This window comes from Aptenodytes patagonicus, chromosome 15 (assembly GCF_965638725.1).
Source record: "Aptenodytes patagonicus chromosome 15, bAptPat1.pri.cur, whole genome shotgun sequence".
Lineage (NCBI taxonomy): Eukaryota > Metazoa > Chordata > Aves > Sphenisciformes > Spheniscidae > Aptenodytes > Aptenodytes patagonicus.
This window is the reverse complement of record NC_134963.1, coordinates 4,536,067-4,563,256: the sequence shown is the minus strand read 5'-3', so window position 1 is coordinate 4,563,256 and position 27,190 is coordinate 4,536,067. Positions and strand designations below refer to the sequence as shown.

The window sequence follows — 27,190 nt, the reverse complement described above, 5'->3', positions numbered from 1 at the left end:
TATTGACATCCAGCTATCATGTGGAGCCAGAATTGGGTTACTTTTACACAAATAATAAATACAAGTAGCATCGGTATTCAGACAGCGGAACTTTACTGGTAGAAATATTACTGGAAGCGCTTGGATCCTGATTCCACAAGGGAGAGGAAATAAGATTTCTTGGTTAGTCTCAGCGCCTGTGGCAAACTATTGCAGCTCCAAAATCAAGTTTTGAATTGGCATTGTGAACTCCATATGATAAACTTAGTATAACACATAGAATAAATGTTGTGGTTTAACCCCGCAGGCAGCTAAACACCACACAGCCGTTCGCTCACTCCCCCCCTCCCCCGGTGGGATGGGGGAGAGAATTGGGGGAAAAAAAGTAAAATTCATGGGTTGAGATAAAGACAGTTTAATAGGACAGAAAAGGAGGGGAGAATAATAATAATAATAATAATAATGATGATAAAATAATATACAAAATAAGTGATGCACAGTGCAATTGGTCACCACCCGCCAACCGATGCCCAGCCAGTTCCCAAGCAGCAGTCACCACCCCCCGGATAACTCCTCCCAGTTTATGTGTCGAGCATGACGTCCCATGGTATGGAATATCCCTTTGGCCAGTTTGGGGCAGCTGTCCTGGCTGTGCCCCCTCCCAGCTTCTTGTGCACCTCCAGCCTGCTCAGTCGGTAGAGCATGGGAAGCTGAGAAGTTCTTGACTAGTGTAAGCACTGCTCAGCAACAACTAAAACTTCGGTGTGTTATCAATCAACATTATTCTCATCCTAAATCCAAAGCACAGCACTGTACCAGCTACTAGGAAGAAAATTAACTCTCTCCCAACCGAAACCAGGACAAGTAAATATTTACTTCTGAAACAAATTTGTTAAAAGAAATCTGAATTTGATTCTCAGTTGTTCACAAGTGGAAGAAGTGACAGGACCTTCAGAAGCGTTATAGCTTTCTGGACCTACTGGCTAATAAGGTTTCTTCATTCCACCTAGTTTCAAACACATTGAAAATGAAGAGACAGAGACTGGTTATCCCTCTAACAGATCACAGGAAGCTACCTTGTCTGCTAGTATAATTGCTGTTGCCATAAGCTCTGAAGAAAGGGCATTCATTAGCCTGCAGCTTGAAGCAAAATGTTTCTCTCTGTCCTTTTTGGAGAGTTTATCCTTATTATAAGACAGGCTGTGTCTATTGCATGTTTTTCTGATAGCTAGAATACTATTTATGGACTTTGCACATGGGAACAGTTTATGCTGATAAGATTTTACCTTTTTATTCAAAATTTCAAGCAATAAGAAGTGAGATCCTGTTGTTGTAATAATCTGGGTAGAGTCCAGACCTCTGTACCTGACCTTAATTCAACGTGGCCTTCATACCAATACACAGTTCTGAGTAATGGCTTTATAACATTTTTTCCATCATTTTACATCACTAACTGTAAACAGAACAAAGCAATTAAAGGCATGGTTAATTTTTTTCAGTTGCTCCAGTCTCTTTTTACTTTTTAAAAGAGACGCTCACTTTTGAGTGATGGTAGAATTACATTTAGCAATACAGCCTGCATCTGCTAAATCAAAGTAATCATTGGCTATGCTCCCTTTTGCACGCTCGAATGCTAACAGGGTAGATTCACTGCAAGGAAAGTGTGGATTAGTCATCCAAGAATCCAAAGATATTTTTCTGCATCCCTATCTGTTAATATATTCTACATTCCCCTTTTCTGTCTGCGGAGTGTAATTTATCAGGACTCAAAAATTCCACTAGCAGGGTATTTGAAAACTGTACAAGGAGGGATGAAAATGGAACGGTCTGTTGCTAACGTAGGGGGCCAGTAATTAAGATTTATCTCAATATGGAGACTGTAAATAGAGACAAGATCATTGATTAAAAAGGCATTGCGTTTGCAGAACACTGAGTTCCCATTTTGAAAAGACACTCAGATCTTTGTCATAAATTACATGGTTCACAAAAACTACAGGGGAGATTGTGCTGGGCCCGAGACTTTCCCATCCCAGCTGAGCGCCATTTGCTTTCTCTCCTTCTGGCCCCAGGAATCTGCCACTGTTTTTCTTGCAGTGGTCCAGCCCCTGGAGCAGTGTGTGAGGGGCCCCAGCCTAGCCTGTGCACTGATGGGCTTTACCTGTGTACTGATGATGGTCAAAGCCACTCTTCTGGGAGGTGAGAAATATGAGTCTGAATCCCTTCCTTAAGTCCCTGTTTCCACATTTACTCCATTTACCTTCTTTAAGACTCCTGGAGACCCACAGACATCATGTTGATCAAGCTCTTCAAACAAATGCTGTGCATGCTAGGGACAGAACAATGCCAACCTTTGGCATTGACCCAAGACCACCCTTGGGTCTTTCCATGGGTGATGTTTTATCTGTTTTTGACTTCTGCATCATTTGTTCTTCAGGGCAGGTATTGTCCTTCGTTTTTATGCCACGTACATTGTTGGCCATTTAACAAAGATTTAATAAAGAGAAGATCCAAAAGAAACTTTGAGATCCTTTGTTGTACTATCCTCATCAGAAATAGACTGCAGAAATGGCAACTTTTATTGAATAAATCTGTTTCTTATGTAGATTTTGAATGGCCTAATATTTCACCACTGTTAATTGGTTCATTAGTTTACATTTTCCTTGGCACTGTGGACCTTAGAGTCATGGAGTAACCTGGATTCCAACTGGATCCATGTTTGAATACTGAGGGGTGCTATTAAGTAAGCAGGTTTCCCCCTTTGGTTTTACTGCTTAACGGCATTACCCCATTTCTTTTGCAATGTGATATTACTCATGAAGTAAAAGTCCTCGTGTTATAAACTGATGAATGAAGCAGAGCAGGATTTACATGTGATGAGCCAATAGCATTGGAATCAGGTGAAAGAAAAGAGCAAACTGAAATCTGACTAACAAAATTTGCCCTTCCCCACTGCCTGCCATGGAGTGAATTTGCCTCAGGGAGGTTCTCAATCATGATGCAAACTCTTTGGTCTGTAGAAACACTCCTGTTCTTCTGAAGTGCATGTGAAAAATTTAAAAGCAGAATGTCACCTTCTTTTCCTTCTCACATATACTGTCTGTGAATGTGGAGCGTCAGAGAATCCAGTTGGCAGAAAGCACAATGTATAATTTACTTTTAATCATGGGATTATGTAGATAAACAGTCTGCTGCCTAACAATGTTATTTTGTTAATCAGCTGTAATCTTAGTAGTATTAATAACTCAAATCTACAACCGTTGTGTTACCAGACTCACAAATCAGCATAACAATTGTCTGCAGTGCAGTACACCTCTGTGCATCACTCTAACTAGGATGCCCTGGAAACTTGTGATGCGTAACTTGGCGCTCATCAGTAGACTATTTATGGTGTTTGCAACTGGCATTGTGGAGTTTACTCTACCTCTCCCACATCTCCATCTTCTTCTCTTGTAAATGTGTTGCCAAGGTGTCACTGTTCATCAAGGGTGATGGGTTGAACAATAGTTGGAAGCACAGTACAGCTCCTGGAGCTCTCCTGCGTAGGCATTGTCTCCACCGATTCAAGTGCTGTCAACAGCATGCAAGGGCTTGCTGCTTCTGTCCGTTTTCCATAAGACAAATACTGCTTTGATTTTAGGGTAGACAGTGCCCAACTGCTTCTTTTCCACAAACTTTTCCAAGAAACTTTCCTTATAAATTAAAACATAATTGGCTTTTCTGTGTCACTCCTTCAGGTCTACAGCATAGGTTTGTTACTCATGAGGTAGTGTGTTTGTGTGAGGGAGAAACCTTAATGCTAAGCTATGATTAACATAATTCTATGAGATTCCACTTACAGAATTTTCAGCCTGTAAACAGGGCCATTCTCATGACCTCAGGCTCCCATGGATTTCTCTTGATAACACCATCTAATCGGATTTAGAGTTTAATTAAACAGCTGTCACTTTGCTTCCTCATTCTGCCGCAATTTAATGTTGAATTAGTTCCTAAATTAGTCATGGCTGAATGCTTGCCTTCTTACAATTGAGAGGTTGGATGAACATAAGGTTTGCTCTTCAGCTAAATTCAAGCAACTAAGGCTTGTATTCTGTATTCTTACTCTTTGCACAGAGCTCCCACTGACATTGGTGGAAGTTCCCCGACTGAAACGGGGATGGAATAAAATGTGAGATTCCTGCAGAGTCAACTGTAGTGTTACCTAACTTCAAATGACCAAATGTGAGCACACACTTCTCAGCTCTGGCTAGAATACTTTAGCTTTCTGGACGTTATTTTCCCTTTCTAAAAAAGTTCTGATTTTTCTGAATACCAATTCTGCTGAGTTTTCTGTGAAGTAGCACAATGAGTGCAACTGTGGAAGAAAATACTTAGACCAACACTACTTCTAGTGGACTTTATTTAAGTTAGCCTGGATGTAACCAAGACCAGAGTATGAACAAAAGCTTGTGGTACTCTGAATTGTGACATCGGTTCCAAGCAGGAAAGCTTGGAGACTTCCTGTAGAGTGGTGATACTTGCATCAAATTCTATATAATGGTCTCACTGAACTCAGGTCTTAGTGCAATACAATGTAGTGTCTGGCTCCCTGCCTGACTCCGATCTCACCGTTTTTCTTTGAAATGCCAATTAATTCTTTTCCTGATCTACTCAAATGTGATACCAAGATTTGTAACTGTGGTGACTTGATATAGGCACACACAGAGGAGCTCCAAACCACTAGGCTGACATAACTCACCAGTTCTAGCCTGTGGGCTTCTTGATTAAATCTTTTTTTCAAATCAGGAATGCAGGGAAATGAATGGGAGTGCCCTTTTGTCCTAACTAGTTGCACTTGAGTCACAACTTACCAAGTGCTTAGCTGTAAAGAGGTGTGAAAGCCACCCAGCCCTCTTACTTTCTTTGTTTATCTGGGGAAGGCAGATGAACAGTAGAAGTTGCTCGCGCTGTGAAGGTTTCATACCACACGCTGCATGCATGTGCCAGCAGAGACTTTATCTGTAGTAGGTATCAGGTTGTGACCTCAGGGCTTCATTTCTGAAGTCTCTGAAGCATGCTGAAGGGTTGTGTAGAGGAGGTGCAATTCTGTGTCCTTGATGCAGAGTCTGATGGTTCAGGTCCTTTGCAAAAGGTTGGGGTTTTGAGCAAGCAAATGTAGTGCTGATTTGAATAGACTAGTAGTAGACAAGATATTGGCTGGGCTGGGAAAGAGTAGATGTTTTGTTAGCGGGTAATGAAAATGCTATGTTGAGTAAAGGCATTTACTCTGTTCTGTTTATGAGAGCTAGCTTGAAGTTAAAACTTATCAATAATTTTTTAAAGTAAATTCTTATGCACACAATTCAATGGTTTGCTTTTGAATATCTCCTTTGATTAGAGCCTTATGTCTAACCACTGGAGTCTTCCTCTAACCATTAGAGGAATAAGAAAAATTGTTCCTTAATGCTACTGTTTCTTAATTAAATATGTTTAAATAGTAATGATTTCCTTCATCTACTGTATTCATTGAAGGGATGCCCTGGTAACAGGAAAGAACCATCCTAATTGGCAGTTTGCAGGTAGTTTTTCATACAAGAAAACCAACGCTGTCTGCAATATCAGAGTCAGATGTTGTTGAGATTCAGTCACTGCGCTGCAGAGGCAGTTTGAGGCTTCCAAAGAAGTTCAGAGCTCCAATCTCCCTTCTGTGTTAATGAGAACTATATGTGTAGTTCTCTATTTCGACTTTGGAAATGACAACCCTTGCTTTTTTTAGAGTTTGTAATACACTTACAGAAACGTCTTTCCAACCTGGATATTGATGCTTACTTATAACTCATCCTCTTTCTGTTTTTTCAATTTACTTTACACTGCTTTCCTCATTTTTTAATTTATTGGAAACAAGTCCAAACATTACTATCAGATGCTTTCAGTCTTTTGCCACACAAAATAAATTTGATTTTAAAACTTTAGTTGCTGCCTGCACAGAAAGTAGATTAGTTCTTGGGGGATTTTAAAAATTAAAGAATGTGGAAATGGCCAAGATACTGTGATTTTGAAAAGCGCCTACATTTTAAATGAGTTCTTAGTCTCTCTAAAGGTTTCTTAATAATCTTGTTTGTATACTCCCAAATTAGCTTGCAAACAGGATAGTGTGTTGTGTTTAAAAATAAAACATAAACATCGCCACCTATACCAGCTATCATATTTCCTGTTCTGATGTGAGAACAATTGTTAATGTTGCTTGACATATCCTTAAAGATTCAACTACTATTTCCGCTTATCAGCGGATAATCAAGGGTATTAAAGGAGGTGGCAGAATGCAAGGGAAGCAGGTTCGGATGCTGACTCAGAGCCCCCTTGTCTGTGGTGTACGGCCAGAGTGCTCAGTATTGCAGAGCAGACAGACAGACAGAGTTCTGTTTAAGCTCCTTTTATTTTTATGAGTTTCAGTTCAGCTTTTGAGGAGTCTTGGACCATGGATCCTTTCATACATTATTTAGAGTTTTCTGCCTAACAGCTTGTGTATGGGTGCAGACAATGGGTCAATTCTCTGTTACATTAAAGCCTTTGGCTTTATTGCAGCAATATAAAGGAAACACAGAGGAGGCAGAAGTTGTGCCATAAGGCAATTCCATATACAGGGATATAGGACACACATTTTTCTATTTTAGTTCTAAACAAAAAGAATAGAATCAAGGCTTGGTTCTTTGGTCTTTTTTTTTTAATATCACAGTTGAATAGCATAGAGCACTTAAGACTAAGGGAAGTGGCAGATTTGAAAATTGCTTTTAACATAGTGTGTAACATATTAATTGCTTATACTTCAGTATTTCTTAATCTGTGTAATACCAATGAGTTATGACTGCTTTCAGTGAAGATGAAATACGAAGGTTTCCATCTCCACTCAAAGCTGTAGCGAGGTGGCTATCAACTGCTTCCTAATGCTGAGGATCTCTAATGATTGTAATGGTAGTAGCTGTGAAGCCATTAGATAATACCTACAATATGTTTCCATCACCTTTGTGCACATCATGAATTTGAAATTCCTGAAGTTCATACTGGGCTACAGAGAGGGGATGTAAAATTTCAGTAGACCTTTATCATGACAAACAATGCCTTTTACAATTTTTGGGCTAGATGCATCTCTGAAGTAATTAATCAAAATAAATTCATTCAGATGCACACTACTTCCTTTAATGAAACCATTAGAAAAGGGCAGAAGATTGATTTTTCTAATTGCTGGTAATGTGCCAGTAGCCAAATTTTCTGTCTACTCTCCAGAAAGGTCTTGGGAAATTTGAAAAGGTTTTTTAACCTTTGTAATAATGGCTTTATATCAAAGCCACTTAGAATTCAGATACACCAATAATGACCTATTGGAAAGAGAGAAACAGAAGTGACGGATTATTACTTAACAATTGGTACAGCAGTTCTGCACTATATAGTGCAGAAAGCAGGAATATCAGTGGGAATATCAGTCACATTTGCCTGTTGGGCTTTTCCATTTTAAAGGTATAGGTCATTTTCTTTTGTCCAGTGAGGAAGGATCATATTCTTTGGGATGGCTGAAGCAGAATAGGGTTATTTTGAGTACAAGATATATAGATTGTTGTGTTATCATTCAATTTTGAAAAAATGTGGACTACTAAGATACAGGGGTGGAGGGAACCACAAGAGGTCATCTGCTCCCTTTCCTTTTCTACCTGACCCAAAGAACCTATGTTATTTCTGAATGATGTATATAACCTGTTCTTCAAAGATCTCTTAGGCTAGACTGTGCATTTTCTTCTGCCCCAGACAACCTGTTCCACCAATTCTCTACCATTATTTTGATAATAAAGATCACCTTAATGTTAAACAAATCTTCCTTGTTGCAGCTTAAGCCCATTACTTCAGGCCCTGTCCATGAACATGTAAAACGGTTTATTCTTACTCATTTTTGGAAGATTTTTGTGTATATGGAGACAGTAATCATCTTTTCCCATAGTCTTTTCTAGGCTAAACAATCCCAATTCTTTCAGTCATTCCTCACAGATCTTGTTTTCTAGTCTTTGATTTATTCTCCTTGTTCTTTTTTATTTCTTTTCACTTAAAGTTTTTTCTGGCAGTATAGTTCTCAAAATCGGACATAGTTCTTTAGCTGAGGCTTTGCTAGTGCTGAGTAGAGTAGGAATACCTCATGTCTTACAGGTGGTACTTCTCTTTATACAACTTCCCTTCCTGCATGGGAATCTTGGGAATACGGTGATGCTGAAACAGTTCAGGAGTTAGAAGAGTTAGCTTAGTCGATGGTGCATTGAAAGGCTTATATGCCACGACTGAAGTTCAAACTTCAGATTTCCTTGTTATTTTCCCTGCAGTTAATAGCATCACTAACTCCTTCTGGATTCCTTACATTGCTTCATTGGCCATATCAAAGCAAATTAAATAATCTTGAAACTGTTCCAGATACAAAGTTCACAGAGAGACTCTGTCTTTGCAATGGGCTTAGATTCACAGAGCAATATTTTTACCTTCGAGGTTCTTGCATCCTGTCCCAAACATTGCCAGTCAAATCCAGTTTGGTAAAAACTCTGAACTCATGTTTTGGAAGGTAAATGTTGGGACACTTACAAAGTAGAAGCTACCTGTGATGTGTGCCTGCCTGGACTGAATTTAGCTGCAGTCATTTTGCTCACTGTTTAACAGTTTGCAATGCAGCTGACTGTTTATTTAGCAGGTAAAATATAATTGGGGTTTTACTACGTTTTACCAAGTTGCACCTATTTGAAGATGAGATTAGATCATTAGCCACTGAGAACTAATGCATCTTTCTTGAGTATAAGTCCAGTTGAAAAGCTGATGCTTGCCTTTTGGAAATCTCTTTAGCTGTCTGTGAACAGCGCTGTGCTTTGTTTTGTGTACAGGACATGGAAATTCTGAACACCGCAATTCTCACAGGAAAAACAGTGGCAGTGCCCATCAAAGTGGTCTCCATTGAGGAGAACAGTGCTGTGACAGACATCTCTGAATCAGTTGAGTGCAAATCCTCTGACGAAGACGTCATTAAAGTAAGTTCATGCCATGTATTAGCTTCTGAAATTTCATGAATTTTTATACACAAAAGGATAATAGCCTGGAACAACCACTAAATCTATGCCTGCAAATTAATTGTACTACTGTTTCGAAAGCATAAGGAGGGGGATTTTTAAGAAAAGAGAGTTAGGTGCAACAGTACAGTCACCACACTGAGTTTCAGTAGAATTTCAGTGTTTAATTTTCATGTCCTAATTTTAAAAGGTCTTGGTAATGTCACCTCAAGTCCTCTGTGCACAGAGTTCATTCACTGCAAAAACAGCTCTGCTGTTAGTACTGCCTCTCCACATGTTTCTTACCACCTTTCCAGCTGCGATTGTCACCTCCACAGCTGCATCTGTGGAATGGATCGGATGAGTGTTCCCCAGCAACTGCAATGCAAAGTCATCCTGGTCGACTTCACATTCTGCTGAGAGCTGTTTTGAATTAACAGCTTGATTCTGGACAGAAGTGGCTAGAAAGCGTTCACATGACCAGTCCGTCAATTTAGCACTAGAGCTTAATGTTGCACAGTAACGAACACCAGTGGGGTAGTATTGTCTTAAGGCAACGCAGCTATTTCTGCTGTGAATATGTAGTCAAAGCCCTGAAAGAAATTCACAGTTGTGTAGGGAGTCAGTACAAAGGCAATGCTCTGCATGAATTGGGTTGCACTTTCCACACAGGACTTTCATGGTGCATGGTCTTTGAGCAAGGGTGATTTTACCCTTGGTCCATAAGCTCCTTTGAATAGGGATTTTATTATATTATGTGATTTTACAGCATATAGCACAGTGGGCTTTGTGATGATGCTCTTTAGGTGTCTTTAATATGCTATCAGCTCTCTTGGATGTATAGTATACAAATAGTAATGCCACAGCGTTATGTATTACAGTCAGTTCAGTTTGTAGGTTTATGGAAAGCAATAAAACTCCTGTGAACTTGCAGGATCCAACAGTTTGCTGCACTACTGTAGAATTTATGTGGAAGCATTTATTATACCAGCAACCAAGTAGGTGGGAAAAATAGTCGTACTTTGAACTAACGAAGCCATTATAGAAGACTTGTACAGAAAGGTTTCTGCTTTCAGTGGATCCTTCAGAGCCAAACAAATCTCTCCAGTTTGCTGGAGCTTGAAGTGCTCCCATATATCAGATGCTTTACAGAGTTTTTAGTCGCAAAGAATTCCTGTTAACCTTTTTCCTAAGATAGCCACCTAACTACTAATCAAAGTAATAGCTCGAATTTAGTTTAGAGATCATCCTGATTGTAACCTTATTTGAAACCACATACCTGAGCAAGAAAAAATACAAGACAGCATTCACAAATTAAAAAAATAAATTCAGAAAAGGACTACTGTGATCATCCAGATTAGCCATCGTGCTTAAACAGCTTACAAAGTTTCACCAAATAATTCCAGCCCTATGGGGATTTCTTCTTCCCAGCGGTGAAAATGACCAGTGTTAAGTTCTTCCATTCAGAGGAAAACTCAGGTCAGGGGAAAAAAAATATATCTGATGGGCATTTGTTATACATCACCAGATGATGCATATAAAATGACAGCACAATTATTTCCCAAATAAAAATCCCTCTGCAAAAATGACTTCTGGGTTTTATTGCTTTGGAGCATATGGATCAAGGAGAAATGAAATTCCCAAATCTTACAAAAAAAAGAGAGTGTTCTTGCAGTAATTGCAGTACAGCCTGGACTATTGCAGTACTTCAACAATTTGTTTGGAAAGAATGTTTTCTTGAAGCACTATGTCCTTTGATTAGCACTTGGGACCCTGCTGAGCTCTTCTCTTATTTTCTACAGAAATAATTTATCTCCACTAAAAGGGTTTCTTAAAATGGAGCCTGTTTGCGCTATTGGAACATTTTGAAGTGGCTTCTAGAAGCCTCCCTGTCTAGGCACTCTGAAGTTGAAGTGAAACAAATAACTGGAGGCAGTTACTTGCAGACAACACAGCATTTATTGGAATCGACTAGAGAAATTTTTCAGGTGTAATTTCTTTCTCTTCAGAAATGTTTTGAAATTGCTCAGATGAATAGAGAAACTATCTTCTGTGTATTTAGAAATATACGCAGAATCTCTAGAGGAATGCATCTGTGACATGAGTGCTAATGCTATGAAACATACAGCTAGTTAAAAAATAGAGTTCAATGAAATGCTTTGGACAAAAAGGTTTTATCACCTCATCATAAAGGAAGAAGGGCTTTTTTTTTCATCTAGAATGTTCCCATTTCCAGGAAATTTCTTTACATGGGGAAATGAAATTTGGGGTTCAAGTCAAATTGACATGTTCATATTGATTCTGATTTTAAAAAGCATTCAGAAAGCTTCAAATGGAGCACAAAAGCCTTTAATCCTTAATTCATTTTGAAATTCCCCATCAAGCTTTTATGTCAAATTCTTTGGATACATTATCATCCACTGTAAAATACCATTTTAGATACCTTGTTGGGAGTAACCTTTCTGTTTAAAAAAAAAAAAAAAAAAAAGTCCAGTCATCATAAATTATACCTGTTGGGAAGAGATCATGGTATCTTCAACAAAGAATGTGTGCATGTGTTTACAGTTCATGTTCCTGAGCATCCCTGTCATAGCAGAACCAAAACATACTTAGAGGTATGAAAGCCTGTAGATTAATTTAAACCACAAACGAAGGAAAAAAAGGTGTTATTGATGAGAGCTATTTAATACTTAGACATATTATCATATACCGCTTTGTACAGATATTTTTCTTTGATTTCAATTGTGTGGAATTTCTGATAACTTTGGATTCAGGCAAACATACAGAGTTAAGCTAGAAGTTGAAGATGAGCAGTACCTATTAGCACTTGGCTTGTAATATTTAGTCATCAAATAAATAAGTGTCCATTTGTATGGTTCAGGTAAAGAGCCTAAAGGTAATGTTTCTCCCAGCAATTTGAATGGCCGTCAGATAAAAGCTTATTTATATTAATTTTTACAGTGCCTTCAGTTTGGCTGCAATTACATTATTCCCAGTAACAGAGCCCAGCAGAAATCTAAACCTAAGATATATCTGCAAGTAACAGGTAATAGTTTCCCCAGTGATAAGCATGGTCTTGAGGCAGCTCAGTGCACAGTTTGTGTCCTGTCTTAATCTGCTGACTACTACTCCTTTTCCTTTTTTTATTGTCCCATAGTTTCAACTCTTTACTTCCAAATTTACGGTTGATTTCATGAACTTTAAAAGTCTTTGAATGCTCTAGACCTTCACACAGTGGTCCAACCTTTTAAAAGTGGACACAAAATTTATTATGGCACTAAAAATCAAGCAACAGCCAAATTTTACTTTGCTAAGCTGGAATTTACCAATAGGATCCATATATCTGGATCCGTTAATAGTAATTGCAGTTGCATGCATAGGCTCCTTTTCATCTCCTAGAAATTCAGGTGGAACGTGGCTGCTTTTGCTGGTGCTTTTGTGCAGTTTGCTCAAGAGCAAATACTGCTCCGGGTTCCCAGGTCACCTGGCTGCTAGAACAGAAGGGGTTTCATGCTGTGAAGAGCAGCGGAGTTTCAGGAGACTTGCAATACCTTGTGACATTTCCAGATTGAAAACTCTTGATAATGCTTACGAGCTTGAGGATGTTTTTTCCATGAAAATAACCTGAGTTTAAAAGTCTTCAGTGCTACGTGTATTTCAGAAGCTACTGTAAACATTTTGGGTTTGTATTTCATCATTCTTGGACTAGCTTTTATCCCATTGCTACCAGAGGGGATGCTGTATACATGGTATCATATTCTTATTCTATTGGTGTTATTTATAATTGGTAAATTAAAAGCTGCATACTAGTCTCAGTGTATTAGTCTTGAACCATACTCTAAAGACCTTACTTACTTATTTTCATTTTTAAATGGCATTAATAGCTCTGAGATGTATCCAGATCAAAACACGGATTCAGATAATATTAGTCCACACATGCAGCTGCTGTGGTCATCACTGGAAACAGAGACACGGATCTTACCTTTAAGATGTCCCTCAGTAGTTGTTAATAAATGGTGGGCTCTTGGTTTCATTGGGACTGATGAGCAGAGGGAGACATTAACCGCAGGTAAAGGCCACTGCAAGAATGTTAGGAATTTCTGTTAGGAGCTAAAATCCAGGACAGAGTGTCACAGCTGTCCCTCTCATCACAGTAACTTGAAACAAAATCCCAGATCAAAGCAACACTGAACTGTCGGGGGCTGAAAATCTGGCTAGGGGGGGTTGTGGCTGAACTCTAGCTTAATAGCTGGAAAAGACTGGAACTACTGCTAGTATCAACATTTTCAAAGCAATAGTGATGGGACTTACAGACACCTGTCGAGGTTACAGAGCTTGTTTAAAGGCCCAATCCAGGAATCATTTACACATATGAGTAACTTTACTGTGAATACTGCTGACATCAGGGAGCATACTCATACGAAATAGTCGTCCAGGATTCATAAATGTTTCAGAGATTTTGCCATTTGTGGTGGAAACAGTTTATGAAATGAAATTAATCCTTACTAAAGAGATGCAAACTCATGTTGAAATGGCTGCTGTTCATTTGTGAATCTATTCAGATTAAAGGTCAGTCTGGATGCTGTGTAACACATGATGTAGGAGAGTCTCAGTTTGCCAGTAAGGAAGCTGACAGATGGACATGTTCATAAGAGATAAATAAATAGTTGTGTACTAATTGTAGTAACATATTTTTTAAATTGTATATCTGGAACCATATCATAATACCCTATTTACTAAGGAAAAGTCAACAGCACTTCATTATTTAGATGATAACTTTGCTCTTGTCTTAACATACCCAATCTTATACAAATAGCTGTGCTTCAACCTCTTCAGTTGTTATTTAACTACAAAGAAGTGTCACTGTTCTTCCTTACTTTCCAGTATTTGCAAAACTTAAAATGTGTTTTAAAACTAGATGCAGAAGCACTGTTTTTTCCCTTTGATAGGCAGAGGAACCACTAGTTAGCAGCAACCATAGGTATTTTTATTAAAAGTTGTTATGCATTTTTCCGCCAGTAGGTTGAATGCAGTTCCAAGCTGAGTGGCTGAGTACATACAGGCAGCGACTAAAGAATCAAACTCTTAAGCCTCAATCCTGGACTCATTAAAGTGCTGCACTCATTAAAGCCATCAGGAAAGCTCACCCTGAGATTTTAATGGTATGGGGACAGTCCCTGAGGCTCCTTAATGTTTCATCATAGTACTATAGCTATTCCAGAGAAAAAAAATCTTAATAAATATAAGATTATGTGTCTATGGATGCTTTTTCATCATATTGTTTAGGCACCAAATAGAAAGATACTTACTCTGACTTGGATCAGTGGCTGTATATTGGGGCAACATGATCGCTTGCTCTCTGAGTATGGGGGCTGGCTGCCAGACTTTGTAATTCAAAAGCAGGCTTCCGCCAGTAAAGGAATCATCTTGCCCTTTATTTATATTAGCCCTACCTAGAAAAGTGTGGTTATCCATGCATAAGCAAGGCTGATATTCTGTTAGTGAGAGCAGAGGTCCCCACACTGTACATATATTGACCTGAACGGGGATGAGCTTCTCCCCACAGCTGATGGATACTGGGGTATGGATGGATTTTATCCATCCATACATCCTATGGATGGATACTGATCCCACTGGGGATAACGTCCTGCTGCAGCACCAGCTTCTGCTACCTGATCTACTTACTGTAAGGGCTCAGCTGGTCCTTGGATCCATTGGAACTTTCCAGACGTGCAACCAAGAGAGAGCAAAACAGGTGCCCAGGGAGTGGTGAGATGGGGACAGGTGATGACAGAAACATTGGTGTGATGGAAGGGTGTGAAGTGTTACATTAAAGAAAGTGCTAGTGCCAAAATACATTGGTCTGACAAAACCTGTATGAAGATGAATGGGAATCAGGGTGTGACTGTCCTTACCCGGTGCATTGCAGTGCTAAAGGATATGGAAGTGCTTGAGAGTATTAAGGAAGGACCTAAATATCTGGTGTGTTGCTCTCCACAGGGCTAATTCAAGATCTGGTCCCTTTCCTATTGAAATTATAGTGTTACACGATGAGCATTACAGAACTGATCTTGTAGAGAATCAGTGCTTCTGGTCCTAAATATAGCTTGGAGATAATTGTACTTGGTTCAGTGAAACATTATTACAGATACTGCCAAAATATAAAAATGAGGAATCTCTTAAGTATCTGTCAGAGGAAAGCTAAGTCTGCTCAAAACGAAGCTTCCCATGGCATCTAAGGTTTCTTCCCTGTGCTTTCTTACCAGCAGCATCTGGAGGCAGATAATGATGTGGTGGGTTGTGATGAAGTGTGATGCAGATGGTGATTTCAAGGGGAAGCAGAGTTTCAGAAGATTTCGTCCCATTAGAAACCCTGGCACGTCACGGGCACGTTACATTTTCCCTCATACCTTTCAACTCCTGCTGCATACGGCAGGGTAAGCGTCCAAACTTGCACTGCGTTACTGCACCTCAGCATACATATATATTCTTCGTATGGGGCTTTATTGCAAAGCCTTCAAGACTCAGAGGATTTAGGGCTTCACATTATGTTTTTAGTGCAGGTTATAGGAGAAAATAAAAACAAGGGGCTGACTAGAAAGAACTGGTTGTTCCTACCAGCTGTTTTGATCGAGGAACAACACTAACTTCCAATAAAAAGCTCCTACAGTGAATATAATGCAATTGATTTATCGCTCATTTTTAGTTAGGTCAAATAAAACTCTATTTAGCGTTTGTTAGCTAGGTGCAACTGTTGTGGAGTAGAGTATGCTGAATAATGAGTAGGTGGATAAACCTCTGATTAAAACAAGTCTCATTCCTAACTCAACCCTATAAAACAAAGGGAGAAATGGAAAGTCACACTAGATGGGGTTTCCAGGAATCCAGTGTGGTCTAATAATAGACAGGCCATATTCTGTGCAGTCACTTTAACATAATGCTCTCTTCTGTGGTTTTATGGCAGTCCTGCAAGATTCAGTGAAAGCGTGGAGGGGTCAGTCTAAACAACAGCAGCTACTGCCAATCCTCCTCCGCTGTAATATGCAGGCAGCTACTCGTGGAGGGTTGATGCCTTTCAGGTACTTCAGCCGACACAGTCAAAACTGTAGCAGTACTCTCATTTTAAAAAATAAAGTAGTTGTATAACTTTCTGGAAGGAATGTAGAAAAGTTGGACGACTCCTTGTAAGGTGCCTGTGTGTTCATTCTCAGGCCTTGGTTAGCTCCAGAATCAGGAGCTGAAAGCTCAGTCTGCGTGACACCACACAGAGCCAACACAGCTATGCTGCTTTTGCGTCCTGAGCTAGGGTCTCGCACGGGGCTGTAGGGACACAGCAGCAGGCTCAGAACAAGCATGGGATCTCTGTCACATCTACTGCATGGTGCAGATACCCCCAAGGGCCACCACAAATGACCTTCCTGAAGTTTATGTTCGGTAGCTGATGAACTGCAAATACAGTTCCTACTCACCACACCCTAATGCAGCCTTGAAAGCCCTCAAAACCAGAAGCTGTATCTCTTTCTGAGTCCAAACCCAGCACCCTAATTCTCTGATGGCTCCTCTTTCCTCTTCTATGTGTTCCTGTGATTTGTGTGAAACTGAAAAGCTTTAAAAACAGGAAGGTCACAGCATGGGAATTCCATTGTTTTGCTGTTCTGAAGCCCTGTGACTTTGTAGGCTTTTCTTCTGGTAAATCTAATATGATATGTTATATTCTGAACAGAATTGCTAATAGAACGTCCACCTCCTTGCCCTCCTCCATATTTTTCATAGTCCTGTGTTTTACGGAGATCAATATACATCGGTAGAGCAGAAAAACTTCAGAGGAGCTTTAGAAAAATGAAGCTTTACCGCACACTTTTGTCAGATGCAAACACAGCATATAGGCCAGCAATATGCGGAGCTTTCATAGAAGATGTAATATCATTAATGCATACCACTACTCCCCAAGCAGTTAGCCTCTGTGGAAATTGAAACTCAAAATTGACATGGTCTGCGATACTTAAATTCAGCGATAAAAGTTGTAAATACCTTGCCATCACATAAAATGCAAAAATTTCAAGGGGAGCTAAAGAAACTTTTAAACTCTATCCTTGCAGCCTTCTTTCCCTGTGATCTCATGCCTTCACCCAGCTCACTACCTGCGTTAGTGATGTCAGTATGGAAAACCTATACATCCCAAATGAAAAATCAAAGCAGAGTGGCAGTAACAGTGCCTCAAGTTCCACAGAAAGTGCTTCAAAATCAACTTCAAAGCGGCAAGATCAAGACCAGGAAAGTAAATGGGAGAAATAACATTAGTCTTGTGACAGCTGTAGATATGATGGGAAGATAAGCAGTTTTCTGCAGACCTTTTTGAGTAATACAGTCAGAAGAAACGATGGTTTGCTTCTCCTTTCCTTTTCTGCCAATAGCTGTAATGTACACATTGTGAATTTGTACATTGCAGATACATATTAAGTTAGAAAATGACAAGCATTGTGATGTTCTCAAATGTGCAACTATTGTCCAAAGTGTGTAGATGGAATTAAAAGTCCCTGCATTCACCCTGGGATCCTGCTTTGCCAAGCAAGATATTTGGGACCATGCTGCATATATAGTCTGGCATATCCCTAGTAAGTAGGAGCCAAACTCTCTGTTTGGCCCCATTTTCAGAAATTACTTGACTCGAGAGTGCACAAAACAAGACAGATTTTGTTTTATGTGATAATGCTAGCTGCAGAGAGCTCCTGTGGCTCAGCGCAGCTACAGTTCAGCTTCAAAAGCTGGTCATTTGGGAGCAAATAGATGCCCTCCAGTCTCAGCTGGCATTTTGTGCCCCTTTTACTCTCTCAGTTCTGTCGTAGTGAATGATACTCAGTTAGTTAAATGTACGGTTTCTGCTCTGCAAAGCTGCCAGCAAAATCTTTGTAATGAGATTAGATAATGTACAGCCTTTTCCCTAAGAAATGCTCTCTAGCTTTGGGGGTTTTCTACTTAGTTTTGCTAATCTGGCTGCTGATGCTGAAAATGCAGACCCTTCTCAGCAGAGGGAGTCCAAATGGCTTCTAAACTACAGCCCTGATTTTTAGAGACTTCTCCTCTTCTTCAGCGCTCAGGGCTCGATCCCCATGTTATTAGTGTGGGTTGCTGGGAACTTTGCCTGAGGACTGATCACAGGGATTGAAACTGCATTTGGAATGTGGCAGCTGTTTACAAGCACAAAGCAACACCAACGCACAAGCTGTTCTATCCATTGAAAACTGCAGACAGTTAGTTCTAAGAGAGGCAGAATAAGGCTTAATTCAGTTATTAAAGTGTAATACCTGCCCTGCTCCCTCATCACTGTTTCCAGAATGGGAGTAATTATTCCTCAACTATTTCACGAAACAAATTCATTCTTTTTCTTTTGGTGGGTCGTAGGTAAAAACAACTCTGAGGGTTATTCTTGCATGTAACGTGAAATATCAAGCCTTTCATTTATTAAGATGACAGTCTTATCAGTGTTAAGTCTGCATTACTGTATTTACCTTTATGCTCGCCCTGTGAGGGGAGCTTTTGGCTTCACTTTCCAAGTCACTGAGCACAGCTCCAACTGTAGGCAGTGGGAACGAGGGGTGGCTCTGGCAAGTCAAGTCACACTAGCAATTAGCAACTCCTATAATGGATGCTTCCATTTTAAAGGCTGCTCTAACAGTGTCACAAAGCTGTAAATATCATTCCAGAGATCATGGAAGAGCTCAGGTCTGAAGCTTTAACTCTTCTCAGACTTAAACAGTTTAACATGAAAAAATGAATAGTATGGGCCTTGAGACAGCTTCCATTTTCCAGTAGTAGGTTATTGATTAATCAGATTATGCAACCAGGCATTGAAATCCTTCTTATGAAGCAGTTGCCATCACCTAATGTTCATGTAGCACAGGATTTCCTTTATGTATAAAACTAGTGTTTAATTGGAATCAAGGCTAGAGAGCTATATAGTCTCTCTCAAAATCTCTAGAATTTAGTAGAGCATAATTCCCTTTCTACAGAGGATGTTGTTAAAAAAAAAAATCTTAGAAGAAATTCTATAGCAAGGACATGAATATTACAAAATTCTAAAGGATTGTCCAGAAAGCTTGTGGAATGATTATCACCGTCTAATATTTTCTATATATTATGTAAGTGTCAGTATATTCAGTGGATAAGTCATTCTGGTGCTCTGTATTCCTTAATGGAGTGAATGACTTTGTTCACGAAGGTTAACCTCCATGAGCTTCAATTGCCCTTCTGGTATGTAAGAGTGATGATGCTGAGCTGAAATAGCAGGAGTGTCGTATATTTGAAAAGTGCTGAACATCACTATTCTTTACTAATTATCCTGTAAATTTTTTCGTTGAAATTGAGATTCTTTTAAGAGATACTGGAAAAATCTTTTTGCTCATAGAAGTGCTTGCATAAATATTTAAACATTTATGTAACCTTTGAATATTTTAGCAACATTTACATTAGTATAACAGAAATGGGTAAATGGGTTTACACACCAAAATACAAGATTCTGAACCTGAGGAGTATAAGCAGGACATCTACGATTATCATATCTCCTCATTTCTGTTCAGTCTTGAAGTTCTGAGACTTTTTAAACCTCAGGGTGTTTAATTAAGGGCAAACCACACAGACTTCTACCTAGAAAATGGACTGATGCCTCACAAATCTTCAGTGTTCATAAACTTGACAGGATTGCCATATTAAAAACTTCTCTTTTTGTCCTTCAGAACTGTCCCTCAGAGACTGGGCTGATATCTCCAGAGGTGAAAAACCACTAGGAGAATAAACAAGCTTAGACTAGACTAGACTCACAGAGTCAGTACCACTCGTTTATTTTTAGGTCTTATAGTTGTCGTTCTTTCCACTCCTGTGTACAACACATACGAAACAGAACAGGCAGTGGTTTGAGTTCACCATCTTTTGAAAGACAGTCTTAGCTTATATTTGACATCAAATTTGTCTTTTGTAAACTATCTGCCTCCACCAGTAATTGAATGAAGATTTCTCAGGAATCTGTAGTGGAATTTAACCCAGCAAACCCGATATGCTTACAGAAGCGTCAACAGCCCCTTTACGGCTGCAGAGTCCAAGGCAGTACGTTGTCACATCCTTTGTGGTGAACTCAAACAGCTCATGCTCCCTTCTTGCAATTCTGCAATACAGAGGTCGTGGTGGGATCAAGACCTTAATCTGAAAGGAGTAAGTAGAGGAAGACCCAAAGGTCTTGACTGGTAACGGTACTAGGAATCTCCTTAATATTCACTGCAGCTAATCTGTTCATTACCAGATGGAACGGTACATTCACTCCCCAGATCACAAAGTCACATAGTGCCATAGGTAGTGATTCAGGAGTGACTCTTTCTTGATTTCCAGGCAGCAGTTTTCTCTGTCAGCTCAATAAAATGTGATTTGTTGCAGAGAGAATCTATCCAAGTCATTTGGAAAGGCAATGGCCTTTGTTACAAAGGGGCACAAAAATATAATGCCAGAAAAAAGAAAGATAAAGAAGAAACCTCTAGGGAATTGTGCTTAGCCCTGTCTTTTGCTGTCTAGCTTCTTTATTTTAGTTTTAATCTGGAGAGAGACGTTAGAAAAATAGAAAAAAGGGGGAAAGTAGCTGAATGCAGCTTAATAATGAAAGAAACTGTTGAAATAGCATCAGAGAAAGCTCTTTAAAATGCAAAACCTCTTGCTGATCTGCTACGCAAAATAGAAAAAAACAATCACTTAAAGGTGGTGGTGAAGCAGGCTTTCCCTTCATCATCTCTCACTTCTTCTGATGCCAAAGATAAAAAGCACTTTCAGAGGGAAGATGTTTTCACAGTAAAAGCATAAATACTACAGGAGATGAGAGACAGATCACTGTTCACAGTGTCTCCAGCTTCTATTAGAAACTTCCTTAGACTACTGCAGGCAGCACTCACAGATGAGAGCCGGTCATTGTACTGTTCAGTGACCTTCCAGAAGCATTGCAAAACCCTGGAGGAAAACAGAGGGATACTTTTTATCTATCAAAAATGCTTAAACAAGTATACCTTTTTAATTAAAAAGAATTTGAGTTCTAATATGATCCAGTTTAATTTATTACTCTTCTTAATCTCCCTTCTATCCTTCCTCCATGATTCCATGCAACAGTGTTTTAGGTTGTCCCTACCAGTCCTGTGTTTCCATCTCTTTTAACCCCATATGAGAACAGATCAAAATAGTTTTGCCAAGTCTGCATTGAATAACTCCAAAACCAAGTTGACTGTGATGTTATTTCTATCTGAGTTAACCTGAACTAAGGGGGTCTGTTGTTGCACCATATAACCCCTACGCTTTTTTTGTGAGGGGCATCTGCTTAGCAAATCAGACCTTAAATGTAGCTTGCTGATGTTGTAAATTGTAGCAGAACCAGTACATCTGGATTTGTTCTCCGAGGCTGAGAAATCCTTTTTATTTATTTTTTAAGTGACACTGTGTGAGACAAGGGCAAGGGAAGCAAACCCACTTGCTCTCATTCTGCTAGCCTGCTATAGCTAAGCTTAGCTGAGATGTGTTGCTTATAGAAGCTGTAGGCTATGGAATAGCTTTAGTTGAACGTTTCTTGAGAAGGAGTATCCTTAATCCTGTACATATGGAGAGCACACACACATTGTGAATTAGACACTAAGATACTTTTTCCCTTTCATCCCCTGTATAGCACTAGTTGGGAAGTCTGTTGCCTTTCTTTGTCAAAAGCAATCAATGTTGCTTCAAGAATGGATACCTGAAAACACAACAGTTAAAATGCATGCAGTAATACAATAGAATATAAGCTTCGCTCCTCCTGTACTCTCTGTGTGCTACCTCTTTATCAGAAATACAGGAACAGAAGAAAAAGCATGTGTAAGGACATTAGCGATGCTTGTACTTGGTGAAGAGAGTAATGTTTTTCTCAATGCAACTCATAAAGATTTGCCACTATTGCTGATGCATGTCCAGTAATAAATATTAACCTGTAGCAATTTTAAAGGCTGTGTGGTAGCTACAGCAGCCACATCCTTAGGATGCTGTATATATTTGTTTAGCCATTTGTTTGTCACATACCCATGAAGGCATATAGCAGCTTTACAAATACAGATGGAGATTGGATCTCAGCCCAGAACCATTTAGGAATTGCAGTTTTGCTACTATTGTTATTGTGTTTTTTCCCTGACAGTCACATTTGTTCTGTAACTGACAACATTGGGCTTTAGATAATATTAAATCATACATCTAGACCAGACCTGGTCAGTCTGAAGCTATGTTACCAGAAATCTTTTATCAGCATGTGCATGTGATTTACTATGTGCATAAATAAACAACTTGTACAACTAACTCAGAAAGTTCATTCGTCTTTGGGATGAACTCCATAGAAATGAATAGGATGGAATCAGTTTCAGGATGGCAATGGCTACTGCTCCAAGCAGAATTAAATTAGATCTTATTGACAAGCCTCCCAAAAGCTTCTGCTCAAAGGAAGATAGGGCTAAAGAACCAAGAAGCCATATCTGAAGCTGCTTTGTCAAATGATCCAGACATAGGGTCGTCTCCCCAGGCACGCTCACAACTTCCCATTTGGCTCTAGAAGTTGTTCTGTGCTCCAAGTGCAGTGCAGTTCTCTGTTGCTGACCAAGGCTCCCTGGGTTGTGTTGTTTACACCAGTGGGGGAAAATGGACAGAAAGAGTTGAATTGACTTTCCTGAGGTTACAGAGGAAGACAGAAATTAGAGTTTGTGTCAGCCAGGGCTTCCTTGTACCCTGAACTTCATTGAGGATGTTGTGCCATAGGTAACATTCATATGTGGTATATTATTTAGATGTGAATTCCTTTTACCTTCAGCCACCTAAGAATTAGGTATCTGGTCTAAGATACTTCGCAGGGTCTCCATCTCTGGTGGGGAGACATGGGCAGCTTCAGAGAGAGGGGTAGTAACACTGCCAAGCATCGGGAGAGGAAAGTCACCTACTGGCCATGCAACTGAGACAGCAGCGAGACAACGTGCTGATGCATTAGGCATCAGCAGCTCAAATACAGGAGCTGAATGCCCCCAGTATGTCTTAGCGGCTGTACACTGCTCTAGGCAGAAATGCCTCTGATCAGGAAGTCAAGGCTGTACCTCCTGACATGTAGAACCTTGCTTGCCTGTGCAGTTGGAATTGTTTTCATGAGAAACATTTTCATGATGTTTCCTCTCCCAGGGTGAAGCTGATGCAATGGCACCATAGAGAGAAAGAACAGCCCATCTAGGAAAGAGTTCTGAATTACTGCGTGGTATTATATATTATATTATGCACCTCTGCTGCATAGTACTTTTAGATTAGATCAAATAGTCATTCTGAAACAGCCTAGTGTGAACTAAACCCCTTTCTGCATTGCCATTCAAGTTAATACATGTAAAAATAGGGCATGCCATTCATAGTGATAAAATGAAGACATTTCTGCCACCTTCAGACTTTTAAACCTGTCTTAGATGGTCTGAGGGAGAAGCCTAAACAGACAGATGGGTCAGGTATTGTAGTACGTAGTACTGTTCTCAGTCAGCAGAGCCCAGTTACAGCATAACCATCCTAGGGAATGAGTCACAGAAATGTTTGTATTGTGTTCTCTGAGGTTTCCTTTTGCAATCTTGCCATCAAATATTTTACCAGAATGTGAGCAGTGCCTAAACCTGACAGAGGATATAAACGGGATGTGTATGTCAAACTGGGAACAGTTAAGCTCCTGTATCTGTGGTCACAGAGGACATCCATCTGTTTGATTAGCCTGGGAACATAAGCATTTCTGGCTGATAATCTTCATTAGAATAAAATTATATTGGGAATGGGAGTGGGGATAAAAGGGAGCAGATAATAATATAAATATATGTTCAGGTGGGGAGACGCATTGCCAGCACTAACGGTACTTGTTATGGGTGATGAAATAGAATTCTGATGGCGTGGGAGCAAGAGCAGGAGTTGAAGAGATCTGCTGAGTTTACTGTTAATTTCTGCAGACATACCAGCTCATTTAGTAATGTAACAGCTCCCATTGCTAGCCACTTAATGTATGATTAATGTGCCACAGGATTTCCCCAGACATTTATGACACCTTTAGGAATAGATATGACAATGACTTTATCACACGGAGTCACTTCATACTATCTGCATCCCTCTTAATGATTTATATATTCATGAGTGATTTTATCACTAGTACTCAGTAACGTAATAAATGAGAAAACTCAATGGTCTGTAAATTACAACATTGATTAAAGAAGTGATTACTGATATAACTCTTACATGACTATGATAATGCTTGCTTATATTTCAGGACAGCATTTACATGTTAATTATAAATCTACTGCGGTGTTTAGAAATACTTTACAGCTTTAATCAAAATGTAAACATTTATAAACAGATAATGTTTATTGCGGAGGAAATGAGTAGACTTCTGTTACTCTTCAGTGGATGAAATCCACTCCAGAGCCAGCTTTGTCTTGACAACTGAAAGCAGCATCACCCGCTGATGAAGGTACTCATCAGGGTACAGCTTTGATTTGCTGCTTGCCTCTATTGAAACCTGTTTTGGTTTGTTGGGTTCCTCTTGACCAAGCCGTGAAGGAGCCTTGCTCATTATAAATTCCACAGCACTGTGATCGGCTAGTGGCTCACTGCATAACAAACAGAAAATCAACCACCAGCTTCATAAATAGTATCCAGTCTTTAGGCATCTCCAGCATAATTATGCCTCCTGAGCCAATGAAGGATTTTTGTGTTCAGCTGCTCCCATTGCAAAAGGCCATCATTAACATGCATAAAGAGAAGGGAGCCTTTTTTGTTTGTTTTTGGGTTTGAGATGCCAGGGTTACACTTTGAGGTTGTTTTGTCACAGTGATTACCTTTTCTTCTTTCTCTCCCTCTTCCCCCTCCCTTAGGTTTCTGACAGATGTGACTATGTTTTTGTCAATGGCAAAGAAATGAAAGGCAAGGTGAATGCGCTTGTCAACTTCACATATCAGTATCTGAGTGCTCCTCTGCAAATCACAGTCTGGGTTCCACGCTTGCCTCTTCAGATTGACATTTCGGACACAGAACTGAGCCAAATAAAAGGCTGGCGAGTCCCAGTTGTTTCCAACAAAAGGTGGGTTTGACTTGCTAAATTTCTTGGGTGTTTTTGTAAAATGAATGGAGTTGATTTTAACTGTCAGCAAGAACAGCTGCAACACCTGCACCCAAAATGCAGCATCTTTCCCTGAGGAACAGCAGTACAGGAATCCCCAGCTTTGCACCGGACATCTGCAGATATAATAAAGCTTTTAAAATTTGTGGGAGTTTTGCTTCTGTGCATGTGTCTGTCCTGTGCAACAGAGTACGGTGTGGTGCTCTGGTAAGGTCCGCTTACAGAGTTGTTGTTCTTCAGACATACCAGCTTAGATGAAAAAGTGCTATAGTCAATTTGTATGGTCCTTCATCATGCTAGGTAGCCCTGAATTAGCAATGGTCCAAAAAACCAGAAGGGAGGGCTGTTATTTAAGGGGGTATTCTCCATTAGCACTCTAATGTTAGTTTTCACTAATGTTCTTGAAAACATTTCTTTATGCTTCATTTTCTTCTGAAAAAAGACCCACCAGAGACAGTGATGATGAGGATGAAGATGAGCGGAAAGGAAGAGGATGCACTCTGCAGTACCAGCATGCCATGGTGCGAGTCCTCACACAATTTGTAGCTGAGGATTCTAGTCCTTGGGGTCAGCTGAGCTACCTGCTGGGCTCAGATTGGCAGTTTGACATTACAGACCTGGTGATGGATTTTATGAAACTGGAGGATCCTCACATCGCCAAGCTGCAGGAAGGCAGGATTTTGATCGGACGGGAAGTAGGAATGACAACGATGCAGGTACTGTGCTCTAGACTGCCACATTCTGCTATTCCCGTAGAGAACCTGTGTGTGGACATAAATCCAGTGCAGTGTTCTGCTGTCTTGAAACAGGATAATTTCCCATTACATTCCTGTGACCACCTAGAGTGTCACAGACAGCATTAACCCAACCACAGTGATCCAAGCTAGAGGTGGTCCGAGGCATGCAGTATGGCCAGGAGCTGGAAGCCATAGAGCCTTCAGAGATCTTTAGGAGAGGCAGCACTTCCAGGCTCAGTGAGAAGTCAGAGCTCTTGCCCGGATGGATGCAGGTTACCACCAGTCAGCTGATGGGCACCATTTGACTTTTTGAGACAGCGATCTTTAGACTGTGCCAAGTTTCTTTTGACTTACTTAAACATTAATTCAGGGAAAAAAATACAACCTGGTTAATAACCCTGAAAGGCACAAGTGGTCAACACCATATCCCAGTTCTGCCCCAGCTAAATCCTTACTAAAGCCAATGCACAAAGAGTGAATATAGCTAATCTAGGCTGTAGATATGAGATGGGGAAGGTGGAGAAGACAGTATGTGCATGAACTAGCTATCCTTAGTTCCCTAAAGATAGCAGTATGGCCATTAGTTTCATTAAAGGGAAGGGTATCCTACTACCTTGATGCTTCATCAGAAACAGAAAAGAGAGAGAAATGAGAATTTCCAAGCAAAGAAGTGAAGGACAAATCCTGGATGTTGCTAACCTCCCTTTGAAATGGTTGGGAAGTAAATCTGATGAGCTCATTCACACTGGGACACAGAATAACAGGGGAAGAAAGTTTTAAATTGACTCTTCTAGTGAAATGATGTAAATAACACAACTGAGAGAGTATAGCTCTCAGTTTTGGATGCAATGTTCTCAGCTATAACCTCTCTACTGAATGTTTTTCCGACCCTGCTAATGAAATCAGACTGCCTTTCCAGTGTGCTCTGCCACTTCATTTCTATGCATAAAGCTTTGGAGACAAGAAGGGATGATGACCTTAAGAAAGGTTATTTTAATTGATTGGCCTTTTCCTAAGTTGATTCTTTTGTGTTTCTTCAAAGGTTTTGTCTCCTCTGTCTGACTCCATCCTAGCAGAGAAGACAGTGACTGTGCTAGATGACAAAGTGACCATAACAGACCTTGGAGTCCAGCTGGTGGCTGGGCTTTCACTCTTTCTTCAGCCAAGCGCAGCAAGCAGTCGGGCTATTGTGGCTACAACCATTGCCCAAGAGCTGCTGCATACTCCTAAGCAGGTAGTGTACACTCCATATTTACTGTTGT

At 40.0% G+C, this 27,190-nt stretch overlaps 1 protein-coding gene across 3 annotated transcripts in view; it reads left to right on the top strand.

The window, feature by feature from the left end:
* The window catches only part of LOC143167478 (transmembrane protein 132C-like), a 219,872-nt gene that overhangs the window by 180,053 nt on the left and 12,629 nt on the right, over positions 1–27,190 (top strand). For 2 of the 3 annotated variants that reach the window (XM_076352931.1, XM_076352934.1), the window contains 4 exons: positions 8,865–9,008; positions 24,947–25,152; positions 25,634–25,907; positions 26,971–27,162. In XM_076352931.1, coding sequence (XP_076209046.1) covers positions 8,865–9,008; positions 24,947–25,152; positions 25,634–25,907; positions 26,971–27,162 — 816 coding nt within the window. The remainder of the gene's footprint in view (positions 1–8,864; positions 9,009–24,946; positions 25,153–25,633; positions 25,908–26,970; positions 27,163–27,190) is intronic. The other variant, XM_076352932.1, reaches the window with a different exon arrangement.